Genomic DNA, 26,344 nt, shown 5'->3' on the forward strand with positions numbered 1-26,344 from the left:
CACCCGTGCAACCAAATTTCAACCTAATTTAAAAAAAGAAAGATGGGGCATTGATTTTCAAGTGCTGTGCCTATGTACAGGAATCTCATGACTAGGCCATTGATTTTTATAGGTTTTTAGTAGTTGATTGCAGTATTTAAATGAAAATATATGCACATGCATATTTAGAAGGAATTAAACTTTACTTTTTGAGGATTGAATGGAAGAAGCGTTGGACATATGGCTTGTTGAGGATAAGGGGAAGGAGATGGGAGTAAAGAGGAATGTTTAGATCATTTCGCTTGTGAATCAGCTACATTCAGGAATTCCAATCATCAGTTACAGGCCAACAACATATTTGGTTGGTTTTCAATGTTATAAATTAATATTGATGTCTCTGGATCATCCTGCAGTTATAATGGCCCATTAGTGTGAAGTGTAGCTGGTAATGCCTCTACTCTGTTGTGATCTTCAAATTCTACCCTGCCTGTCAGGAGAGAGTTCCATACATGCATGATTATGTGTGTGTGAAAGCTTGTAGCTCTTGCCAGTAATTTTTTTTAATGTTTAAAGGACATGTCCGGGAGTGTCTGCTTTCTTCTGACATTTAATAGGGTGGACAGCAATCTTAAAGTGCCCATGAGATCTAATGAACCACCAGAGTACTTTTTAATTCTGGGTTGATTTCATTGCTGGAGTTATACTTCGTAGCTGTCAAGTAAAGCACCATGAGGGTTTTACCCTGATGGGGTTTGTTTCAGAGTCTGATCAGAACGAGACAAGTTGCTAATTTTGCATCAGTGTACACTTGAAACAACTTCTTAAGTGTGTCAGCGCAACTGTTCTTTGGTCTTGTGCTCTGGAGAGTCTGCAGTTGGCCTGTAACTGATTGGAATTCCTGAGTGTAGCTGATAAGTGAAAATATCTGTTTCCCCTCCCCCCCTCGCTCTGAACAAGTCACGTTTCTAGCTCTTCCATTAAATCCTCTAAAGGACTGAATAATTTAATTTCTTCTAAATATGCATATGTATCATTTCGTTTAAAATAGCAGTTAGCTACTAAAACCCTAGAGAGGTCAATGACCTAATCATATGAGGCTGTATGCAGGCATTGCACTTCAAGTCTTTCTGACTCAGCTGAACTTGAGACTGAAGCAAAGGATGCTAATACCCAAACCGTGTGATTTCCAATGTGTGCTTTACTGTACCAACATCATCATTGTGGTAATTGTATTCTCCTTTAAGTACTGTGTAATAAAACTGGGCAGCACTTCACAGTGTATGTTTTCAAATCGAAAATAAGTTTAAATATTGCATGAAAAGTGGCTTTATAAACATATAAATTTTAAAGTTAAAATTTAAAAAAATTTAATTTGAGGAAAAAAGCCATATGTAATTCAGAATTTTCTTTTAATTCTGGAAAACTTTTTCTTAGATTTATTCCAATAGTTTTGATATGAATATTCTATTGTAATTTTGTAACAGTTTTCATGGAACCATATTTATCTTCTTCCCGGATTAAAACAGTGTACCTTTAAGACTCTTAAAAACAATGTACTTTTAAGACAGAGAGAGAAGCTTTTGGATTTCTGAGGCACTGTGTGCCAGCTGCACTTGTTACCTTGGCCATAGCAGGAGTGCAAGGTAACAATTTAACTGTGTAAAAACTGGCTGAAACCAGTTTGAGAGACTCTCCAGCAAAGCATGCTGCTGAAGAAAAGAGCTGTCTAGTCTCTCAGCAAAAGTTCTACAAGGAGATACAGGCTGAGTTAATTGCCTAAGGAGAAAAAAATCCCTTGGAAGAAACCGTTTGTATTGCTGGAGTAAAGTTTTGACTGAGAGGCTGTCTGTTTTAAAATTCAAGTTGACCTATTGCTGTGCTCATCAATGAAAAAACTGTTTGGTGCCTGCTGCAGCCCAAGTGTTTGCCTATCTATTAAGAGACTATTTCATCAAAGCCGCGTGGCGACTTCGAGTGGCATTTTATTATTTTCACATTAGAATACCTCAGCCATCAGGAACGTAACCCACAAAGCCGTATATGCCAGTTATTTATTTATTGTTAAACAGCTAATTTTTAAAACATTTTTAAAAAAGAAACCAGTTAACTGTGATTTTTGAGTGTATGTATGAGAATGGGGAGTTGAGTTAAAATAAGTTACAAGGCTTTTAGACATAGGTTTATCTTAATAGTGTTTAAGATTTAATGTTTAATAGTTCATTTGTTGTCCAAAGATACCTGGTTTGGTCTGTTTTATTCTGGGGGTTACCAGAGGGTTTAATTTGGCTATTTTCCGGTTGGGTGGGAAAACTTTAATATGCTGCAACCTGTGGAGTGATGGGACTGAATTGACAGTGCGTTGCTCGCACCTTGGTCGTAACAGTGTAATAATTTTAATTTGGTTGTGAAGTGGTTCACTGCAGTCATATATTTGTCTTTTGTTTGTCCGTTTCTCATCCTGTACTCAATTTGCTTCATGGTTGACTACAATTTACTGGGTGCACATGGTTCTCCAATATCATCCTTTTATTTATGTATGAGGTCAACTTAGTGGGTTGTTTGCTGATGGGAGATATCATAGGCGAGGCCATACTTAACCTCACTGAAGTGCGTACAGAAGAATTTTCAAAAAGGGATCACCAGATGGTATCAAGAGCTGGGCCATAGCTAATTGATTTTATTCCTGTTGCAAGCTGGAGGCCATTGCTGGGCTTGTACTCTTATTGAGTTTACCTCACCTAACTGAAGGAGGGAGATCATCTTGGCTTGTATGTTGCTGCCACATCACATGTATTACATCGTTGTGTTTACTTTTTAAGGGAACAGGAGCGTTTGACGCTTTAATTTGTAAATTACTTTGCAATTCAGGGCAGATTTTTATGAAAGAGGGATAAGGAATGAGATGTCACTTAACATCTGACCTATTATCTGGAAAGCCTCTACATTATGTCTTTCGTTCAATGGGTTGACAGAAATCAGTCTTCTCACCTTAGTTCCTGCTGGAATGGTGGGACCATAGCATGGGTTATGATGGCTCACCAGAATTTGCATTTTTGAGGCTGCCGCAACTACAGGAATGGAAAGGAGACCTGGGAAGGCTGCACCAGCCCGCCCCCTCCCCGCCCCAACCAACCGGGTATGTCTCTTTTAACCTGGAGGTCCTGCTGCAGGATCTGAGGGCTGCAGTGACATGAGCTCTGCCAAGGATGGCAGCAAGAGGACGACTTCTCTAAACAAACAGGCGTGGCTGGAAGTGGCCGAGAAAGTCAGCAGCAGGAGTGTGCAATCTCCAACCTGGAGTCAGTGTAGCAAGAGGATCTGGGACCTCAGGAGAACATGACTGGTGAGTGGCATAACCCTTTCATGTGCAAAACCCGACACTGTGACTTGCACAGCATGCCTCAGGTCAATGCACCTTGCCATTCCACTCGTTCCTCTCCACGTGCATTCCCACCTGGACATATTGTCAATACTGACACTTGCCCTCATCCTATTGCCCTCTTGTACCCATGCCTCACAGTCACCATCCACAAATGGCGTCCTTCCTTCCTTTCCACACAAGCCATCATGAACACTCACACCTATCTGCTTTCTCTCCTTGCAGAACAGAGCACTGAAATTAATTGGCAGGCACCCTGGAGTTGGCCTCCAGTGGCAGGCACATTCTCGGCCACTGGCAGTGCATGCCTCCACTTGCTGCACTGTGAAGGAGGTCATGACATAAGAAATGGGAGCAGGAGTAGACTTTGTGGTTTCTCGAGCCTGCTCCGCCATTCAATAGGCTTATGGCTGATCCTTGGTCTCAATTCCAGTTTCCTGCCTGCTCCCCATATTCCTTGATTCCCTGGGAGGCCAAAAATTTTCTTCCAGGAGGCTGCAGATGTCAGCAGCTACCTGCTGTGAGAGCCTGAGTTTCCTGGGACACAGGTGCTCAGACGCTGAGAGATCTATTCCTCTGCCTCCAGATGCTGGGTTGGGGGTCTCTCCTCCTTCCAGCTCGATCTTTTTGTCCATCCCATCTGCCCTTTGGAGGGGCATTTGGCAGAGGAAAAGGCAGCAAGTGCTGCTCCTGTTGCTGCTGGAGCAGCTGGAGTGGTGTGATCTCTGCTCTTGATCCTCAGCAGAGGTTGAAGCTGCAGCTGCTTCCATGCCATGTTGAATGCAAGCTGCAGGTGAAGTGCATTCCAGGAAGTTGGCAGTCACTTGTCAAGCACTGAAAGTAATCCAAGAAGAAGTGTTTTGGACAGCAGTGTCTGAATGGCCATGGCTGGAGCTCTTCAGTGTAACTGATAAAAGCCTTCCCCACTTGTCAGTTACACTGAAGAAGCTGTTCCAGCTGTGCACTTGCTTCGGTGACCCTGGCGAATTGCTGACAGGTCGGGAAATAGGTCCCCTGGCTGGGAATCCAGGATTCAGAGTTAAAAAAGGCCTGAATTGCCGCCTTAACTATCTCATCGCTTGTAATTATTTACCCACCAGATCAAGGGGAGTTCCCCACTCACCTTGAATCCTGCTCTGGGGAAAGCTGCAAGAGGGCGGGATCTTGTTGGGAGCCTGGCCCAACGTCAGTTTCTGGGGCCTTTCCGCCCTACATCCAGTGTGTACTGAATCCCATCTCCACCAGCCTGGGAAAATTCTGTTCTTTCTGTTTTTGAAGTTCTGATGGGTAAATGTATTCATAGTTTTCTTTCGAACGAATCATAGCATGATAACAGCACAGAAGGAGGCCATTAGGCCTGTCATGTCCATGCTGGCTCTCTGGAAGAGCTACTCAGCTAGGCCTGCTCCCTTATCTGTTCCCCATAGCTCTGCAATTTTTTTCTCTTCAGATAATTATCCAATTCCCTTTTGAAAATCATGATTGAATCTGCCTTCACCACGCACACAGGCAGCGTATTCGGATCTTAACCTCTTGAATAAAAAAAGTTTTTTTCCTATGTCACCTTTGGTTCTTTTGCCAGTCACTTTAAATTGGTCTCTTCTGGTTTTCGACCCTTCTGCCATTGTGAACAGTTTCTTTATCTACTCTGTCCAGACCCCTCATGATTCTGAACACCTCAATCTTGTCTCCTCTCAATCTTCTGTTCTCGGGAGATCAGCCCCAGCTTTGCCAATCTATCCTTGTAACTGAAGGCGTCACAGTGGTTACATGTGGGCCTGTAAAATTAGAAATGACAAGATTCGCTGTGATGGTACTTCACCTATGCATGTGTACAACCACTTTCACTATGCTCTAAGCATACTCCTCTTGGTCTAATTTGGTTAGTATACTTCATTGCAAAACATAATTGTGACGGAAACCACACTTGCCAAGAGTTGGACACTACTGCTACAAAGCAAGCTAACAGGAAAAACCCATGAGGTTTATTCCCTGTTGCCAGATGAGTGTTCATCAAATTATGAACTGACCATAAATGCTATCCTTGGGGCATATGAGCTCTTAGTCCCCACTCCCAGAAGTTCCGAACCCTCCAGAAACAAGCTGATCAAACTTACTTGGAGTCTTGAGAAGAGTAAGCAGCTGGCTTTTGACCAGTGGTTGAGGGCTTTTAAAATGCAGCCCACTTATGGAAACCTCAGTGAGGTAATTCTCCTCGAAGAATTTAAAAACTCTCTTTCCCCCTCTCGATAAAGACCCATGTGGAGGAACAAAAAGTACATAGAGTGAGGCAAGCCGCAGTTCTGTCTGATGGGTTTGCTCTAATATACAAGTTGGTTCCCCAGGGGTAAACCTTTCCTCGTCACCCCCACAAATCCGAAAAGGGCAAAGGGTGGGAAAGTGATGGGAGCTCAAGCAGTCCTGGGAGAGAAAGAAAAGTAGGACACACGGGACCCTCCTCAAACCAAAAGAGACAGTGCTGAAAGTAGGAGTGAGACCCGGAGTGAAAACAAGAAATACTGGAAATACTCAGGTCTGGCAGCATCTGTGGAGACCTGTAAAGTATTTCCAGCATTTCTCGTTTTTATTTCAGATTTCCAGCATCTGCAGTATTTTGCTTTTATTTTAGTGAGACCCGGAGAGTTCTAAGAGCTGACTGCTGGAAACTACAGGGAAAGCCTGTAGGATTAATCTGGGCACACCCGCTTAATGCTGCAGAAGGGACCCTGATGGAAAGCACAGCAGAACAGGTTGTGGCTTTGACTGCAGCAGCAGTAAGACCCAGAAAGTGGTGCAGGAAAATTTAATAGGATTCCTGAAGGTTATTGGGATTTTGTCCCTGAAGGGAAAGTAACCCCATACCCCTCGAGTGGGCCAAGCAAGCCCATAGTAATACTCAGGGTTACAGGGGTCACCAGATCCCTTTTGCGGGGAAAAGGCATGACCTTTCCCCCAGGGAGTGCAGTAAAGACCAGAATGGTGGTGAATCATGTGGGAGGGCAGTGCACGCCCGTACCTTTACACCAGGTGCACTTGGAGTGCAACCTAGTTTTGGAACCGGTGACTGTAGGGATTGTCCCTAGTTTGCCTGTGGACGGAGTTGACCTGCTCCTAGGTAATGATCTGGTGGGGGTGAGGGTGTTAGCTTCCCCAGTAGTGGAAGACAGACCGAAGGAGGTCAGCGAGACAGGGCAGTGGCAGGCGATGGTCCCCTGCAGTTCCCCTGAATGTGTAGTGACTTCGGCCATGGCCAAACTAGCTCCCCCAGAGGAGACTGCATTGGCTTTGCAGCCAGATGACCATGAGGTCTGCCTGTCCGAGAATTTCTTTGGAAAGTTAGGAGACCCAGGGAATGAATTAAATGGATTTTCCCCAGCTGAGGCTCAGCGAGTCAACCCAGTATTGCAAGAGTTAGCACAGGCTGCCCAGTCTGAAAGTGAAGCAGAGGGAGTCCCTAATTGCTACTATTTAAAGAATGAGGTATTGATGAGGAAATGGAGTTCTCCTTCCTCTCAGGTCTGTGGGGAGTGGGCAGTAGTTCAACAGTTAGTGGTGTTGCAGAGGTACCGGAGAGAAATATTAAGAAAGGCCCACGAGACTACAGTGGCTGTACATGCCGGTATATAAAAGACCAAAGCCCGCATAAGACAGCAGTTTGACTGGCCAAAACTCCACAAAGATGTGGCGGAGTACTACAGGAGTTGCCACATGTGCCAGGTCGAGGGGAAACCCCAACCTGTAGTGAAATTCCTGTGTCGGCTTTTGGGAAACCCTCCAGCAGAGGGCTGGTGAATTATAAGGGACCCCTGTCGAGAACAAAAGGGGACAGACAGGCATAGGTCTGGCAGAGAGAGAGGAGGGGGACAAAGAGGACAGGTTAAAGGAGGTCTGGGAGGATTCCCAAAAGAAAACCCCTGCTGTCCGGTCAGGCAACCCCAAAATGTTTGAAAAATTAGCCCCCACATCCTCCTATGTAAATACAGACATCCGAAGCAGCCCACCAGGTTTGCTAACAGCATTTGCAGAAACTTGCAGGGATAAAGAAATTCCTCGAGGGCAGAGAAACCGTGAGGGTGATGCCTCCCCTAGTTGAAGTGCCGCAAGGGAGTGCAGTAGAATCTGGACAAATGCCTGCAATTAGGAATGTCCCAGAGGACAAAGGGAAGATCGGCAAAGAATCGTCCCCCACAGTCAGGAGAACAGGGAACCAACATTACCCTGAAGTGAACAGCACTTGCATGACTCACCAGATCACTGAAAGTGCAGTCAGTGGATCCTCCCACTGCTTCCTCCCATGATCAGAGCTCCAAACCAGGGCTAATTAAATTTAACCATCTTCTGCAGACCCAAACAGAAATGAAGGCACCCTAAACTATCATGGAAATGTGCAAACTTCAAACCTCTCAAAATCGCATGTTTATTGGGACACCTAATCCCAATTTATTGCAGGCTGATAGTGAAAAAACCTTAAATCCCTTGGGCAGCATGTAACTATCTCAGACCCACCTCAAGGGAAAAGGGGCAGTTTAAAGCAGCACTGCTACAAAGGAAAGTCAGGCTAAAACAATTTTAAGATTTCAGAATGAATAAGAATGGATGAGAGAAATGCATGTGTGCTTTCCTGTATTGTCTCTTCCTTCTAATTTAGAATGAAATGCGCCCCTAATGTCACATTTCATTCAGCGAGAGGTGGAGGGAGGTGTGACGGAAACCACACCTGCCAACTGGAAACATATTTTGTCATATGGAAACACTACTTGAACATTTTACTGGACATTGCATGGAACTTGTTTAAAACAGACTACAGAGTTGAACAGTGGAAGACATCGCTGCACATTTTCATTCTGAGAGGTGGTTGAATAGAGAGATAATGGGAGTGCTCACTGATTCAATTAACAAGATTGGTCTGGGGAATCATGATACTCAACATTTTTTTGTCTATGCAAGAGCCAGAACCGCACACCACACTGAATGTGACTGGCGAACTTTGAGAATCAACAACCCTCGCAAAAGGTGTTCTTTCAAACAGAGATGGTCACATGACTTAACTGCATGCCAGACTGGGGGCTGTTTGAATTGTGCCTCACAAAAGTTTCCTGGGGGAGACTGTGACTGAGCTCAAAGGAGAAAGCACCACTCTCTCTCACAAGCAAAGTCCGAGGGACCCATAGTAGCAACTTAAGCCTCAAGACAGAGGACCTCTTCAGCTTTTTGGTACCAGAGAAGCAAGTTTGAAAGTGTGCACTGAGCTCCAGTGAGAACTGCAAGACCTCAACTCCAACCAAGGACTTTACATCAAAACCAAAAGACAGTAACTGAATTCTATTTATTGCCAGCCCTACTTCAACCCCCCGCCTTAATTCTATTTCCCCCTCTATTTGTGTGTGTGTGTGTGTATTTATCTCCTATGCATGCTAGTGTGGTTGTGTCACGTATTTTAGTAATTTTAATCGAGTTTGTGTGGTAAGGCTGATCAACCTGTATCTATCTTGTTTAAACCTAAGAAAACCTGTCTGGTTGGTTCATTTGCAATTGCAATTAGAGAGCAGAGAGCAAGGACTCAGAGGTGTTAAGCTAAAAACACTTGTAAAAGTTAAACCCTGTTAAGGCCAAACCAGGAAAGGGGCAAGAGGGGAACCTGAGACCCTTTCCTCACCCGGTCGTAACACAATGCAAACCATTTTTAATAACTTAATTTACTAAAACATTGCTAGTAAGTGTTGCTAACTCTGGACATATTTCTGGAAGTTTCATCACATGACCTACATCCAGCCGCCTTGCCCTGCACTCTGTCCTGACGCATTCACCCTTGTGGCACACAGACTTTTCATGTCTGATTGAATGATTATTGACTCAATCAAATAGCTCTTTTCATCCCCCCCCCCCCCCCACCGCCCCGCATCTCCAGTGCTTTATAACTAATAAAAATGTTTACAAAAAATGGTGGGGGGGGGGGCGGGTGTGGTGGTGGAGGTGGAAGGTGACACTGCCATTTACCCTATGATTTTTCTCCCAGGTTGCATGCAGCACTGTGTGGAAGATTATTCATAATTTTTGGACACTCAAACAGTTGGAGAGTGTTAGCAACCCTATTGCTTATCTATTGATTTCAACATTGTAATCTTTTGAAGAAATACATCTACAACCAGTCCATTTTTAATTAAAAAATACAGATTGAAGCAGGGTTCCTTGTCTTCATTCAATTCTTGTTTTGGAAATCAGCATATATGTCAGAGGGAGAAGGGAACTTGATGGATCTATAACTGTTTGTACTCTTGCTTTCTTTTCTTTCTTCCCATTCTGCACTACCAGCTACCATATTATTTAGATAAACAAATGAACTGTAGCTGCTTTCGTATTTTACTCCTGTATGAACATGAAGGATGATTTTGCTTATCATTTGAAGACTCATTACTGCTAAATCAAAGTTTATAAAAAATGAAAACATGCTCTAAGGGCACAAAATGGAAGAAAAATCTGGTTAAAACTGAGAATATAGATGATACAGAAGCAAAATACTGCAGATGCTGGAAATCAGAAATACGAAAAGAAAATGATGAAATAAATGCTGAATATAGATGATTCATTTCCAGGACATGATTTATGGAAAATAGGCCATGACGTGTTAATCTGCTTAAATTTTAGTTTTTAATTTTTTAGGAAGGATGATTATATATTCCGAATGTCGTCTTTGGCTTAGTGTCAATTTTTGGGACATTGCACCTTTTAAAGCCATAATTGATCATTTTTTTGGGCAACTTAGTTGATGTGTACATCAAAAAAAAATCTAGTAACTCCGTATAGGCACAATGTACTGCTGTGAACACAACACGTGTAGTGTAAATGTGCTTAAAATATTGTGTACAAATGAAACATGCATTTTTAAAATTGACTGTAAAACTATATTTGGACCCTGCACATACATTAATTTCTTCACATGTAGTGCTGTAGCTTGATCTCCAACCCTTGCACCAGTCAGCGATCAATATTGGAATAGCTTCATTAAACAATTAATAATCAAAAACTACTTTAGATGAAATTGACTTTACTGTTTGCACAGATATCTTCAATTAAAACATGAAATTTATAACATTTCAGACCTGCATTATGACAGGACTAAACAATGATAAAACAATTTAATTTAGTTTAGTTTAGAGATACAGCACTGAAACAGGCCCATCGGCCCACCGAGTCTGTGCCGACCATCAACCACCCATTTATACTAATTCTACACTAATCCCATATTCTTACCACATCCCCACCTACCTATACTAGGGGCAATTTATAATGGCCAATTAACCTATCAACCAGCAAGTCTTTGGCATGTGGGAGGAAACCGGAGCACCCGGAGGAAACCCACGCAGACACAGGGAGAACTTGCAAACTCCACACAGGCAGTACCCAAAATTGAACCCGGGTCGCTGGAGCTGTGAGGCTGCGGTGCTAACCACTGCGCCACTGTGCCGCCCTAATCAACCCACTATAAAATAATTCACAAGAAGGAAAAGGAACACTCAAACACATTACATACATTTGAGCTGCAAAGCCCCATAAACTACTAGAAAGTATAGAATTTTCAAGAATATTCTTGTCCAGCTAGTGTATCAAATATTCTGCATTGTTTTTTCCTCCTCGTGTATGATTTACCATCCCCAATGTTCTTGTAAATTGTTCTTCTAATATTATAACTTTTGGACCACATTTTTAAGTGGAAGGACCAAAAGAAATGTGCTGACTTGTGATGATCTTTGCACTATGCAGTGACATTCCCCAGATGACAGCTGTTGTAGTGGCAACTCCTAAGACTGGCTACTTGGTTGTCCTTGAGTGATGCTTTTATTTCTTGTGATTTGGGTTTATGGATGGTTGAATTGTTTTATCATTATTTAGTCCTGGGTCTGATGCAAAGGAAGATGGGTGTGGTTGTTGGAGGCCAACCATCTCAGCTCCAGGAGATCACTGCAGGAGTTCCTAGGCCTTACCATCTTCAGCTGCTTCATCAATGACCTTCCATCAATCATAAGGTCAGAAGTGGGGATGCTTGCTGATGATTGCACAGTGTTCAGCACCATTCACTACTCCTCAGATACTGAAGCAGTCTGTGTAGAAATATAGCAAGAACTGGGCAATATCCAGGCTTGGGCTGATCAGTGGCAAGTAATATTCGCGCCACACAAATGCCAGGCAATGGCCATCTCCAACAAGAGTGAATCTAACCATCTCCGCTTGACATTCGATGGTACCATGATTGCTGAATCCCCCACGATCACATCCTGGGGGGTTACCATTGATCAGAAACTGAACTGGCATAGCCATATAAATACTGTGGCTACATGAGCAGGTCAGGGGCTAGGAATCCTGCTGTGAGTAATTCACCACCTGACTCTCCAATGCCTGTCCACCACCTACAACTCGCAAGTCAGAAGTGTGATGGAATACTCTCCACTTGCCTGGTTGGGTGCAGCTCCAGCAACACTCAAGAAGCTCGACATCATCCACAAACATTCACTGCCTCCACCACTGACGCACAGTGGCAGCAGTGTGACCTATCTACAAGATGCACTGCAGCAATGCACCAAGGCTACTCAGGCAGCACCTTTCAAACCTATGACCTCTACCACCTAGAAGGACAAGGGCAGCAGATGCATGGGAACACCATCACCTGCAAGTTCCTCTCCAAGCCACACGCCATCCTGATTTTGGAACTATATTGCCATTCCTTCATTGTCACTGGGTCAAAATCCTGGAACTCCCTTCCAAACAGAACTGTGGGTGTACCTACCCCATATGGACTGCAGATGTTCAAGAAGGCAGCTCACTACCACCACCATCTTCTCGAGGGCAATTTGGGATGGGCAATAAATGCTGGCCTGGCCAGCGATGCCCCAGCCCCATTAACAAATAACAAAAAGTTATAAATTTCACTTTTTAATTGAAGATATCTGTGCAAACAGTAATGAAAATCAAATGTAATCAAAGAAATTATGTTTAAACATTATTTTCTGTTGGTAGAATAGAGGGGAGAATAGGGTAAATGAGTAAGGAGATTTAGAAGTGAGCACAATTACATTGAAGCATATGGCACTAATTCTCAAGGAGCTGGTGCACAGCAAATTGGAAGCATTGTTCAAACTGACATTCAGTTTTTTTTTAAGGTATCTGAAGTGTAGAAATCATCCATTTTGCGGTGCCTTCTAGAAATTGCTTTGTATCTTTCTCACTTTTGCAACAGAGAAGTGGCTTAGTTCAAATAAAATCTTCTTCAAGTACTCATTGTGTCAACTTCATAGCGAATTTGTATCTTGATCTTAGTATGTTTTAAAGAATCAATTTGATGCCCTTCGCTGTAGTAACTATATGTAGCAATTGGATTCACACACTTTGCCTTTGTTAATATGGAAAATACAACCTCTTGTTCTTTTGTCACTTCATGTACATGACAGTGACCATTTTAATTGATAATTCATTAAACATTAAGCTGCCCTGCAGGAAATAAATTGGATCCAAAGGATTTAAAAAAAAATCAGTAATACATTGTACAGAAGAGAAGCGATAAAGCAATTTTTAATAACTGTCTCTAAACAATAATACTTTCAAAATTCTAATAATTTTGTTTTTAGGGCATTGGATATTTAATAGGTCTTGTGAAGTAGTTTCGGCCATTAATAGTTAAATGATGATATTCCATTTTGGTTCTGTTAGTCACACTGAGATAGAAAGTTCTTCATTCAAGATCTGTTCCAAGACTTGAGTACATATTCTACATTGATACTCCGCTGCAATCTTAAGGGCAGTTCTGCATTGCCAGATATGACCTCTACAGATGAGATACTAAATAAAGGCCCTATTTGTCTGTTCAGGTGAACATTACAGATTGCAGGACACATTTAGAAGAAGAGCAGCAAGCAACACTCTTGCCTCAACCACGCCACCAAAAAAATAACTGGGCCTTCATTTCATTGCTGTTTGTGGAATCTTTTGCATAATTTGGCTCCTACATTTGCTGACATAATAAGTGAGTACATTTCAATAAGTCATTGAGTTTTTGTGCGAAGCGTCTTGAGATGTTTCTCAGACATGTTGAAATATTCTATAAATGCGTGTTTGTCTTTGTCTTTCACCTCAGTTGATAAATATGCTGATCCTCATTTAAGAGTCCCCGTGAAGCACACTTCCTTGTCCAAGCTTTTAGTCACCTTCTGAATAACTCCTCCTTTAGCTTGAAATCTGTTTTGCTTCATGATGCTTCTGTGAGGTTCCTTGGTGTTTTGTTATGGTAGAAGTGTGTATAAATAGAAATTCTTGTTGAACTGTAATGTCCAAGGTGGTTCCATATTTAATTTCTGGGGTCTGTGTTAGATCAACTGATCTCAGATGCCTTATGGGAGTTGTATGACACCTGGCCCAAGTCCTTTTGTGTAAGGAGGGGAAGGATTGGCTAGAGCTTCCATTCCGAGTGAATATAGGCACATATACAACACTAGACTCAGCTGTAGTGCTCCCCACTGTTGAATAGATTGCAGGCATTCACCTGTCCAGACTTACTCATGCAAAATAGCTTATTGAATGAAGCACCAGTGAATGGTCGATGGAATCGTAACTCTGTACGAATCAAGCTTTCATTATGAGCGTTATGAGACAATATGAAGAGGAACAATGTGACAATATCAACATGTTTGTAGGTACAGTCCTACTGTTTATTGCGAGCATGTTGGTGTCAGCGTGATTTGCGTAACCAAGAGCTTTTTAAAGAGTACCTTTTTTTCCCACTAATTGAATAACTAATTTTGACTTAGTCCCTTCTTGGCTACTTTGACTTAATGTGTATATACACAGCATATTATAAGTGGGTGCACATCTTTGCTGTGGTGCAACAGACTTCTAAAGCTAAAGCCCATGCAAAAGTGTTTAGGCCATTGAAGGAGTTCCAGAAGCTTCAGTGGGGGTGGTGGGTGGGGGGGGGGGGGCTTCCTAATCCAAGCCATAGAAATCATGAAAGGAATTAACAACAGATACATCACTTAGGTAATTGCACTTTACAATGTCCAAACCGATGATTGAACTGCCAGAAATAGTCTGTGCACTTAATGTATTTTAAATGGGTTGGGGGTGGTGAGGGGTGGTGTGAGTCATGCAGCACTTTGTTCAGCATTTGTAAAGTCACTGAAAGGAATGCTTGATAGTTGCTAGTTCAGATCAAAATGAAAGTCCAGTCAGTGGTGACTAGCAGTATATTGGATAATTTGAATGGAAAATTGTACTTATTTTAGGTTTTCCTATGTTAATTATTTTAGGACTTTGCATCATAGTACAATATTGAAACTCTATTGAAATCTCGAATGATTGTTAGCTGCAGTTACTGTAGGGTGTGGACCGCATAATGGTAAGTGTTTTCAGTGTGCTTGTGGTTTTGTAACATGGGTTGTTATTGATTTTGCCCTGAGCTGATGTACTTTACATTACTGAATAATTAATCATTTATACTTTCAGTTTAAAAGATATAGTGATGTTTGTGACCCACCTCATTGTATTTACAAAATGCTAACAATTTTCATTTTTTGAAAGTAAGTTTTGGTGAGAGCAGTTAGGTGACTGAGAGTGTTAATTATAAGTGAATTGCTTTGTAATGTGGTGTAGTGACAGCAATATGGCTTACTTTGTGGTTGTCTCTGAGTTGACTTTATATTGTATAATGGTGGAGATGTGGGCATAGTGCTTCATCCTAACAAAGAAGATAAAGTACACATGTCTTTTTGTCCAAGACTCAGCATTAGCTTGGAATCATTTTCATTCTTTTCTGGCTCATCTATACTTGTATTAATTTCTGAGAACTGGCTACCTGTTCTTAAGATATTATTAAATAGCATGTACTGGTAGCTTAATGATTCTTGGATTCACAGGAGAGTATTTTGTAAAGGTGCTGTGTTTTTTCCTTTATTAGGAACAACATTCATCATGTTAAAGTGAAGGAAAAGAGCTCTGTGTTGAACATGCTAAAACGATTGGACAAAATAAGATTTAGAGGACAGAAGCGGGAAGAAATACTCGATCTAGTAGAATCTCCCAACGCATCTGACAATGAGTGTGGTGATGAAATTCCAGCAAAACCAGCTCGATGCTCTATAAGAGATTCTGAAGAGCTAAAGGACCCTGTAAGTATCCATTAAAAAAAAATGACTATAATGACAACTATATACAAATAACTCTTAACTAGAGAGAACCTTAAAGGCAGTGATACTGCTAATGAAATCCAGGGGCCTTTATCGCCCATTTTTCTGTCACTTGGGGTCCTGGTCCAACTTGATGTTCTGTGTTCTTTAATGGCCTGCCCAGCTGTGTTAATGGCACTGCATTGATAAGTAAATGCATAAAGGAGAACTTTTAAGGAAGAGGCTGTAAAAAGGGAAGCCAGGGTTTGGTCTTAGGACCTTGCTGTTTTTAATGTACTCATAGATTGGATGAGAGTACTGCAAGAAAAATCTAATAATTTTGCAAATATTAGTAAATTCTGACATAGAACAAAATTTCAGGAACTGTGCTGTCAGAATTAGGAAGATTTAGATCTTGAGGTAACTTGTCCAGTAGATGGTAGCTGCAGTTGAATGTGCATGTGCAAAATAATTAGTAGCAGGGCAAGGGTTAAAAAAAGGTCCAATTGTACAAATCTTTCAGTTAACAATGTACTGACCAAGAAAGAGATTCAGTTGGTTTTCTAGTTAAATCTATGAAACTGGTTGTCCTCTGGAAAAGGCTAATTGGATACTGGATAGTGTTATCAAAATGATCGACTACAAACCTGAAGAGATTGTACTTGTGCTGTAAAATATGTTAGACCTCATCTGAATAGGATATATACAACTCTGGTCTTTTGGTCATTGTGTTGCCCTAGAGAGAGTATGGAGTGAGCAATCAAGATTATAAGCATCAAGAATCTCAGTGATGAGAAATGGTTAAGGAGATTGCATTTGTGTTCCTTAGAAAATAAGTTTTCTAGGCTCTTAGGGGCTACTCTATGATGTCTACTCTACTATAAGGGGTTAGTCAAGTGTAACTCATTTTTCTGCAGAGCAATGGGCCACAAAATTTGACTCCTTCGAACCTAATTTTTCATTCTCAACTATGTTTGCTATCTCTAATTTAGCTAAATTTCAGTCTACCTCAGAAAATTGCCTCTTGTCCACGTGTTTTGCAGTACTGAGCAAGTGGCCTTGATGGAGTTGCTTTGTTTTGGATGAACCATTAAACCGAGGCCCTGTGCTCCTCAGTTGGATGTAAAAGATCTCGTGCAGTTATCTGAAATTGAACAGGGAAGTTCTCTTGGTAGCTTGGTCAACATTTATTCCTTAAGTTGTGTCAGCCGTAATACTCTTGCATCTGAGTCACACAAGGTTCTGGGTTTAAGTCCCACTCCAGAACTTGAGTACAAAAATCAAGGCTGACACTTCAGTGCAGTACTGAGGGAGTACTGTTGGAAGTGCCGTCTTTTGGATAAGAGGTGAAATCACTCTTGGGTGAATGCAAAAGAACCGAAGGCACTGTTTTGAACAAGACCAGGGGAATTATCCCTGGTGTTCTGGCCAATATTTATCCCTCAATCAGCAACACAAAAATAAAAGAAATTATATCTGGTCATTATCACATCGCTGTTTGTGGGAGCTTGCTGTGCACAAATTAGTTGCTGCGTTTCCCACATTACAACAGTGACTCTACTTCACTAAGTACCTCGTTGGCTGTAAAGCGCTTCGAGATCTCTGATGGTCATGAAAAGCGCTGTATACAAATGCAAGCCTTTCTTTTTAAGCAACATCACCTGAAGCAGATTAACTGGATATTTATCTAATTGTTGTTTGTAAGGCCATATGTAACTTGGCTGCTATGTTTGAGACCAAGACGACAGTTACTGCATTTCAAAAGTAATTTATTAGCTGTAAAACACCTTGTGATATCCTGAGGACGGTGAAAGGTGCTATATACATACAAGTTTGTTTGTTTTTTGCGTACATTGTGCATTAGTTTTCAATAAATCTTTTTGATAATTATCACATCACACTTTCATCGAGAGTAAGGTTCATAATTTTGTTAAAGAAACAGAGTAAATTTGTTAGTCAAGACCGCCATCCACTAAATTCACGCTGCCTCTGCCTTACCATACCGTACTTACCTAGGTGTTAAATTATCCCCGCTTTCAGATTGCTTTCAGATATTAACCTTACTGGCCCTCGAGTTTCCCCGAGTTGTCACTCGGCTCCTTGTTTAAAGAATGGTGTTATTATTAGCTATCTAAGTTACTTGATTCCAAATTTAGTCAGATTGACTTAATGCCTTGTTCAATGGTATTTTCTCATAACACCACACAGCATATTTTATTTTGCGTTTTTACTTGTTCCACCTCCGACACATTCATTTGGATTGCACAGAATTTTCTCATTTAATTAGATCAAGTCCCATGGCACTGTGCATGAGTCAAAGTAATGGGTGTGTGCCTACCTATCCTGGATATGTTGTAGGATTCCTAAGAGTGTACTAAGCTGTATTTCTGCTACCTGGTACTGGGAACATGATGGTCTTAACACACTGAGCAGGGGCTCCAGATAGTCCTCGGGCAAGTGGGTTTGTAACCAGAGGTCATAAATTTAAAATAATGGGCAAGAGAACCAGAGGGGAGATAGAGAATTTTTTTTTTACATACAAGTTTGTTGAGTTTTGGATACACCACCTGAAAGGGTGGTGGAAACAGATTCTGCAGGAAATTTCACAAGGCAATTGGACATGTACTTAAAGCAGTCTAATTTGCAGGCTTAGAGAGAAAGCTGGCGTGTAGAAACAAATTGGATAGTTCTTTTAAAGTGCAGACACAGCAAGACAAGTAGCCTCCTTCTGATTCTGTACAAGCTATGAACTCTGCAGTTTTGTTGGAGTACTGTGCAAGTGCTACTTTTCTGAAAGAACCATGCAGAGCCACGTTTATCCTAAGCTTAATTGGAGCTTCGTTGTCACTGCTACAGATGAACAGACGTGACAACTTCAGTTATCTCATGGATTCTTCTCTCCATCCAGGGCGTCATTTGCACAAGTGTCTCAGTAACTATACCTGTTGATGAGATGATAACAGTCAGTCATTTCAGCTGTCACTGTGGCCCCTCTGGGGTTGGGGATGGGGGCTGCACGACAGATGGTATTGAAATTTCTACTCTATCCAAGGATGTCTGCACGCTGATCATCAATCACCTCACTCATGTAGATACTGAACGTCTTTGAACTTGCTGTTATTTATTCTTGAGTTCTGAGTAGTTTCAACAATGACCCCCCAATAAGCTGTTGTACTGAGATACTGTCCTTTCTTAAAAGCTGGACCATGGAGAGCTGGTTATCTGACATAACCAGCTAGGGAGGGAGGTGACCTTCACAGAATCATAGAATGGTTACAGCGCAGAAGGAGGCCATTCGGCCCATCGTGTTCGCACTGGCTCTCTGAAAGAGCAACTCCCTCAGTTCCATTCCCCTGCCTTCTCCCCATAACCCTGCACATTCTTCCTTTTCATATAACTTCTAATTCCCTTTTGAGTGCTTCAATTGAACTTGCCTCCACCACGTTCTCAGGCAGCACATTCTGGACCTTAACCACTGGCGGTGTGAAAAAGTTTTTCCTTATTGCACTTTTGCTTCTCTTACCAAATGCTTTAAATCTGTGCCCTCTTGTTCTTGATCCTTTCATGAGTGGGAACAGTTTCTCTCTATCTACTCTGTCCAGACCCCTCATGATTTTGAATACCTTTATCAAATTACCTCTCGGCCTTCTCTTCTCCAAGGAAAACAGTTCTAACTTCTCCAATCTATCTTCATAACTGAAATTCCTCATCCTTGGAACCATTCTCATGAATCTTTTCCGTACTCTCTCCAATGCCCTCACGTCATTCCTCAAGTGCAGCGCCCAGAATTGGACACGATACTCCAGCTGAGGCCGAACTAGTGTCTTACACAAGTTCTACATAACATCCTTGCTGTTGTACTCTATGCCCCTATTAATGAAGCCCAGGATACTGTATGCTTTATTAACTGCTCTCTCAACCTGTCTTGCCACTTTCAATGACTTATGCACATCTACACCTAGGTCCTTCTGCTCCTGCAACCCCTTTGCCCTTTGGAATTGTACCCTTTATTCTATATTGTCTCTCCATGTTCTTCCTACCAAAATGAATCACTTCACATTTCACTGCATTGAACTTCATCTGCCACCGGTCCGCCCATTCCACCAACTTGTCTATGTCCTTTTGAAGTTCGACACTATCCTCCTCTCAGTTCACAATGCTTCCAAGTTTTGTATCATCTGCAAACTTTGAAATTATGCCCTGTACACCAACATCTAGGTCATTAATATACATCAGGAAAAGCAATGGTTCCAACATTGATCCCTGGGGGACTCCACTACAAACCTTCCTCCAGCCCGAAAAACATCTATTCTTTTGTTTCCTGTCGCTCAGCCAATTTCATATCCATGTTGCTACCGTCCCTTTTATTCCATGATCTACAAGATTGCTCACAAGTCTGTTGTGTGGCACTGTATCAAATGTCTTTTGAAAGTTCATGTACACCACATCAACAGCATTGCCCTCATCAAACCTCTCTGTTACCTCCTCAAGGGAAAATCATGTTTAACTAACTTGCTGGAGTTTTTTAAGAAATCCATGCTGGCTTTTCTTAATTAACTCGTATTTGTCCATGTGACTATTGATTTTATTCTGAATTATTTTTTCTAGAAGTTTTCCCACCTCCAAAGTTAAACTGACTGACTGGCCTATAGTTGCTGGGCTTATCTTTACACCCTTTTTTGAACAAGGGTGTAACATTTGCAATTCTCCAGTCCTCTGGCACCACCCCCGAGTCTAAGCAAGACTGAAAAATTATGGCCAGTGCCTCTGTGATTTCCATCCTCACTTCTCTCAGTATCCTTGGATGCATCTTATCTGGTCCTGGTGTTTTATTCACTTTATGTAATACCTATCTAATACTTCCTCTTCATCAGTTTTAAACCCCTCTAGTGTCTGACTTACCTCCTCTTTCAACATTGCCTGGGTTGCATCATCTTCCTTGGTAAATATAGATGCAAAGTATTCATAGAAACATAGAAAATAAGAGCAGGAGTAGGCCATTCAGCCGTTTGGGCCTGCTCCGCCATTCAAAAGAGATCATGGCTCATCGGAAAATTCAGTACCCTGTTCCTGCTTTCTCCCCATATTCCTTGATCCCTTTCATTGATTCATTTAATACCTCAGCTGTGCCCTCTGCATCCATGTGTAAGTTCCCTTTCTGGTCCTTAATCGGCCCAACTCCTTTTACCATCCTTTGACTATTTATATGCCTATAGAAAACTTTGGGATTTCCTTTAATGCTAACTGCCAATCTCTTTTCATGTTCTCTCTTTGCTTCTCTTCTTTGCTTTTTCACTTCCCCTCTGGACCTTCTATATTCATCCTGGTTCTCAATAATATTTCTACCTGGCATGTGTCTTAAGCACACTTTTTTTTTCTTTATCTTAATTTCTACCTTGCCCTTGATTCACAGGTTTCCTGCTCCTTCCTCCGCTTGCTTCTGTCCACCTGTACTCTTGGACTCCTCACATGTTTCCTTCCTGCTTTCTATCAACACCTCTCTCAGTTGACGAGTGGGTTGGTCAGCGCTAGTGTGCTGATAATGATGCTGCTACTTTTTAATGAGGTTGTTTACAGGAAAGACTTGGGAGAATCAGTTTTAAGTGTAGGGAAACATGTCATCATTAAGCATTTCCCATGGTTCTCCTGCTCCTTGAAAGACTGTCAGCTTTTAGCAGTGGGCCTGCATGTTCAAATCCTGTCATGGCCTCGCTCCTCCATATCTCTGCAACCTCATCCAGCCCTACAATTCTCTGCCAACTCCGCTTCCCTAACTATGGCTTCCATTTAATTTGGCTTCTTAGCTGGAATTTATCCTCATTGTGCTGAATAAGTAGATTTAAACTTGTTCAGGTTTTGATTCAGGCTTAAAAGCATTTTCCGTGTTTTACTTATTGGAATAACTGCACTTTCAGTGTTTTTATTGCAATGAGCCAAGTTTAATTTGTCAAGTGCTCAATTGGATTCAATGTATTGTCAGTTCTGAGTGAGTGAAGGGCGAGTCCACTCACAAATTGATTTTACAATTAGGCAGGTTCATGATAAAATATTTTGCTAAAGATTAATTTTTGTTGGAGCAATGTAAGTTGCATGTAGTTTGTTGAAGACTAAGAATTGTTGAGCTAAAAGTTATGACTTTTTAAACAAGTAGCCTGTTAAATAAAATCAAATTTACTTAGCTTGTTCTGAATAATGATGGTAGTCTTATCAGTTTAGCTGATAGTATGATTGCTACCTGATTTTTTTTTTAAAGAAACATGCATTGAGCACACTATTTCTCCATACCAAATTTACCCAACTGAATTTTAAAAAATCCTGAATCTTCCCCTCTCAGATTATAATGTTTCATGTTACCATTATGATTAATGACCACATTGATCTGAGACAGCTGAGGCCATAATAGCTTCCTGAGATTTAAAGGATCATCTGAACAGTTTCAGAGAAGAAATCTCTATCAATGCTATAATTGTTACACATCCACCATCATAGAAAGGACTTTACAATTTTACTTTCTCCACCCATCCCTAAAAATCCTCTGAATTTTATCTAGTTGATGGTGAAGAGGATAGCTGTAGATTCCAGAGTGATGTTAATGGTTTGATTGAGTGGGCGGAAAAGTGGCAAATGGAATGAAATCCGGAGAAGGGTGAGGTAATATATTTGGGGAGGGCAAACAAAGCAAGGGAATACATGATAAACGGGAGGATATTGAGAGGGGTAGAAGAAGTGAGACACCTTGGAGTGCATGTCCACAGGTCCCTGAAGGTGGCAGGGCAGGTAGATAGAGTGAAGAAGGCATAGAACAAAATAAAGCATAGAAGGATAGTCTGGGGTGGTCTTGGTGCAAAAGGCTTAAAGGGGGCGGAATTCTTAAAATGCATACAGGAGAGCTTTTTGAGCCAGTACATAGAAAGTCCTGCAAGAGAAGGGGCAATACTGGACCTAATCTGAGGGAATGAAGCTGGACAAGTGGTAGAACTGTCAGTGGAGGAGCATTTCGGGGATGGTGACCATAACTCTGAGATTTAAGGTAGTCATGGAAAAGGACAAAGACAGGCTGGAAATAAAGGTAATGAATTGGGGGAAGGCCGATTTCAATATGATAAAACAGGATCTGGCCAAAGTGGATTGGGCGCAGCTACTTGTAGGAAAGTCTACATCAGACCAGTGGGAGTCATTCCAAGAGGAAATAGTGAGAGTTCAGAGCCAACATGTACCCGTTAAGGTGAACGATAGGACCAACAAGTCCAGGGAACCCTCAATGCCAAGGGATGTAGAGGATTGGATCAGGAAAAAAATGGAGGCTTATGGCAGATTCGTAGTGCTGAAGACAGCAGAGGCACGAGAGGAGTATAGAAAGTGTAGGCGGTACTTAAAAAAAAAAATTTGGAGAGCAAAGAGTGGACGTGAAAAAACACTGGTTGGCACGATAAAGGAAAATCCCAAGGTGTTTTATAAGTATATTAAGGGCAAGAGGATAACCAGGGAAAGAGTAGGGACCAAAGTGGTAATCTGTGTGTAGAGCTGGAGGACATAAGTGAGGTTTTAAATGATTACTTTTCATCTGTGTTCACCATGGCGAAGGACAATGTAGGTGTCGAGATCAGGGAGGGGGATTGAGATATACTTTAACATATTAGCATTGAAAGGGAGGAGGTATTAGCTGTTTTAGCAGGCTTAAAAGTGGATAAATCCACAGGCCCAGGTGAGATGTATCCCAGGCTGCTATGTAAGGCAAGGGAGGAGATAGGGGCTCTGACGCAAATTTTCAAATCCTCTCTGGCCACAGGAGAGGTACCAGAGGACTGGAGGACAGCAATTGTGGTACCATTATTCAAGAAGGATAGCCGGGATAAACCAGGTAATTACGGGCAGGTGAGCCTATCATCAGTGATCGGGAAACTATTGGAAAAAATTCTGAAGGACAGGATTAATCTCCACTTGGAGAGGCAGGGATTAATCAGGGATAGTCAGCATAGCTTTGTCAGGGGGAGATCATGTCTAACTAACTAGATTGAATTTTTCGAGGTGGTGACCAGATGTGTAGATGAGGGTAAAACAGTTGATGTAGTCTACATGGACTTCAGCAAGGCTTTGATAAGATCCCACATGGGAGATTGGTTAAGAAGGTAAGAGCCCATGGGATCCAGGGCAATTTGGCAAATTGGATCCAAAATTGGCTTAGTGGCAGAGGGCAATGGTCAAGGGCTGTTTTTGCGAGTGGAAGCCTATGACCAGTGATGTATTGCAGGGATCGGTATTGGGACCCTTGCGGTTTGTAGTGTACCTTAATGATTTAGATGTGAATATAGGAGGTATGATCAGTAAGTTTGCAGATGACAAAATTGGTGGTGTTGTAAATAGCAAGGAGGAAAGCCTTAGATTACAGGGCGATATAGATGGGCTGCTAAGATGGGTGGAGCAGTGGCAAATGGAATTTAAACCTGAGAAGTGTGAGGTGATGCATTTTGGAAGACTAACAAGGCAAGAGAATATACAGTGGATGGTAGGACCCTAGGAAGTACAGAGGGTCAGAGGGACCTTGGTGTGCTTGTCCATCGATCACTGAAGGCAGCACCACAGGTAGATAAGGTGGTTAGGAAGGCATATGGGATACTTGCCTTTATTAGCCAAGGCATAGAATATAAGAGCAGGGAGGTTATAATGGAGCTGTATAAAACACTAGGCCACAGCTGGAGTACTGTGTACAGTTCTGGTCACCACACTGTAGGAAGGATGTGATTTCACTGGCGAGGGTGCAGAGGTGATTGCCCCGGATGTTGCCTAGGCTTGAGCATTTAAGCTATGAAGAGAGACTGAAAAGGCTAGGGTTGTTTTCCTTAGAGCAGAGAAGTCTGAGGGGGGACATGATTGAGGTACACAAAATTTATGAGGTGCGTTGATAGGTTAGTTAGGAAGAAACTTTTCCCTTAGCGGAGGTGTCAATAACCAGGGGGCATAGATTTGAAGTAAGGGGGCAGGAGGTTTAGAGGGGATTTGAGGAAAAAAAATTTCACCCAGAGTGTGGTTGGAATCTGGAACGCATAGCCTGAAGAGGTGGTAGAGGCAGGAACCCTCAACATTTAACAAGTATTTAGATGAGTACTTGAAACACCATAGCGTACAAGGCTACGGGCCAAGTGCTGGAAAATGGGATTAGAATAGTTAGGAGCTTGATGGCCGGCACAGACACGATGGGCCAAAGGGCCTGTTTCTGTGCTGTATAACTCTATGACTAAGGAGGCTATTCAGCCCATCGTGTCCACGCTGACTGAATAAGCTAATCCCACCTTCCAGCACCCGGTATATAAGATAGAACAATAGGAATGCTTTCCTTTATTGGCCGGTTTAATAGAATACAAAAGCAGGGATGTCATGCTGAAACTGTATAAAATGCTGGTTCGGCCACTCCAGCTGGAGAATTGCGTATAGTTCTGGTTACCATAGTTCTACATTACAGGAAAGACATAATTGCTCTGGAGAGAGTACAGAGAAGGTTTACGTGAATGTTGCCAGGGCTTGAAAGTTGCAGCTATGAGGAAAGATTGGATTGGCTATGGTTGTTTTCCTTAGGACAGAGGAGGCTGAGGGGTGACTTAATTGAGGCGTACAAAATTATGAGGGGCCTGGATAGAGTAGACCAGAAGGACCTGTTTCCCTTAGCAGAGAGGTCAATTATCAGGGGTACAGATTTAAGGTGACTGGTAGAAGGATTTGAGGGGACATGAGGAAAAACTTTTTCACCTAGAGGATGGTGGGTGTCTGGAATTCACTGCCCAGATCCCGTGGTGGAGTCAGAAACCCTCAATTTTTTTGAAAGGTACCTGGACATGCACCTGAAGTGTTGTAACCTGCAAGGCTATGGACCAGGTGCGGGAAGGTGGGATTAGATTTGGCGGCTACTTTTTTTTTTAGCTTGCGCAGACACGATTGGCTGAATGGCCACCTTCTGTGCCATATCTTTTCTATGGTTCAAACTTGCCTCATCTACACCAACCAGAATTATCTCTTCCTCTGAAGAACAGAATGTCCCATATTCAGTTCCTGATCTGTGCTGAGTGAGCTGGTGGCAGAATGGCAGTAGATGCTACAGTTGCTGCACATAGGCTAGAGAAGGAAAAATTGGTTAAGATCCATCCAAAGTGTATCTGTTGACAGGTTTTCCTATGCGGGTGGCAAGCAAAAATTGAACTGGACTTTGAGGCCTGCTTGGGAAAGAATAGTCTTGACAGCAAGCACCAGCAGGCATCATGATCGGGTGCAAGAGGGCTGTCGATATTTGTGGAACTACATGCTTAATCTTCAAAAGCTGACAGGAAAACTAGAGTAAATGCAACAAAATGTCTCCACATAAGTGATGTTCCTCATCCCTGGAACTGTTCTGGTATATCTCTTCTGCATTCACTACAAGGCTTGACATCCTTCCTAAAGTGTGGTGCCCAGAATGGAACAGCATCTTCCAGCTGAGGCCTAACCAGTGTTTTATAAAGGTTTAGCATAACTTTGTTGCTTTTGTGCTCTATTCCTCTTGATGAAACCACACAAGTCCCAGGCAATGACCATCTCCAACAAGAGAGAATATGACCATCTCCCCTTGACGTTCAATGGCATTACCATCGCTGAATTCCCCCGCCATCAACATCTTGGGGGTGACCATTGATCAGAATCTTAACTGGACCAGCCATATCGATAATGTCGCTACAAGAGTAGGTCAGAGGCTGGGAATTCTGGGTGAGTAACTCGCCACTTGAGTGCTCAAACCTATCTGCAAGGCACAAGTCAGCAGTGTGATGTAATACTCTCCACTTGCTTTGAGTGCAGCTCCAACAACAGTCAA

The 26,344-nt window shown here is 42.2% G+C and overlaps 1 protein-coding gene across 3 annotated transcripts in view; it reads left to right on the forward strand.

Moving 5' to 3' along the window:
* gramd4a (GRAM domain containing 4a) overlaps positions 1-26,344 on the forward strand; it is a 212,909-nt gene that overhangs the window by 9,597 nt on the left and 176,968 nt on the right. Inside the window, exons 2-3 of one of the 3 annotated variants that reach the window (XM_068059128.1) lie at positions 13,219-13,373; positions 15,300-15,510. In XM_068059128.1, coding sequence (XP_067915229.1) covers positions 15,349-15,510 — 162 coding nt within the window. In that variant the 5' untranslated portion in view covers positions 13,219-13,373; positions 15,300-15,348. Of the gene's footprint in view, positions 1-13,218; positions 13,374-14,690; positions 14,742-15,299; positions 15,511-26,344 lie in introns of those variants that run through there. The other 2 variants (XM_068059129.1, XM_068059127.1) reach the window with 2 other exon arrangements.

This window comes from Heterodontus francisci, chromosome 27, assembly GCF_036365525.1.
Source record: "Heterodontus francisci isolate sHetFra1 chromosome 27, sHetFra1.hap1, whole genome shotgun sequence".
NCBI classification, from domain to species: domain Eukaryota; kingdom Metazoa; phylum Chordata; class Chondrichthyes; order Heterodontiformes; family Heterodontidae; genus Heterodontus; species Heterodontus francisci.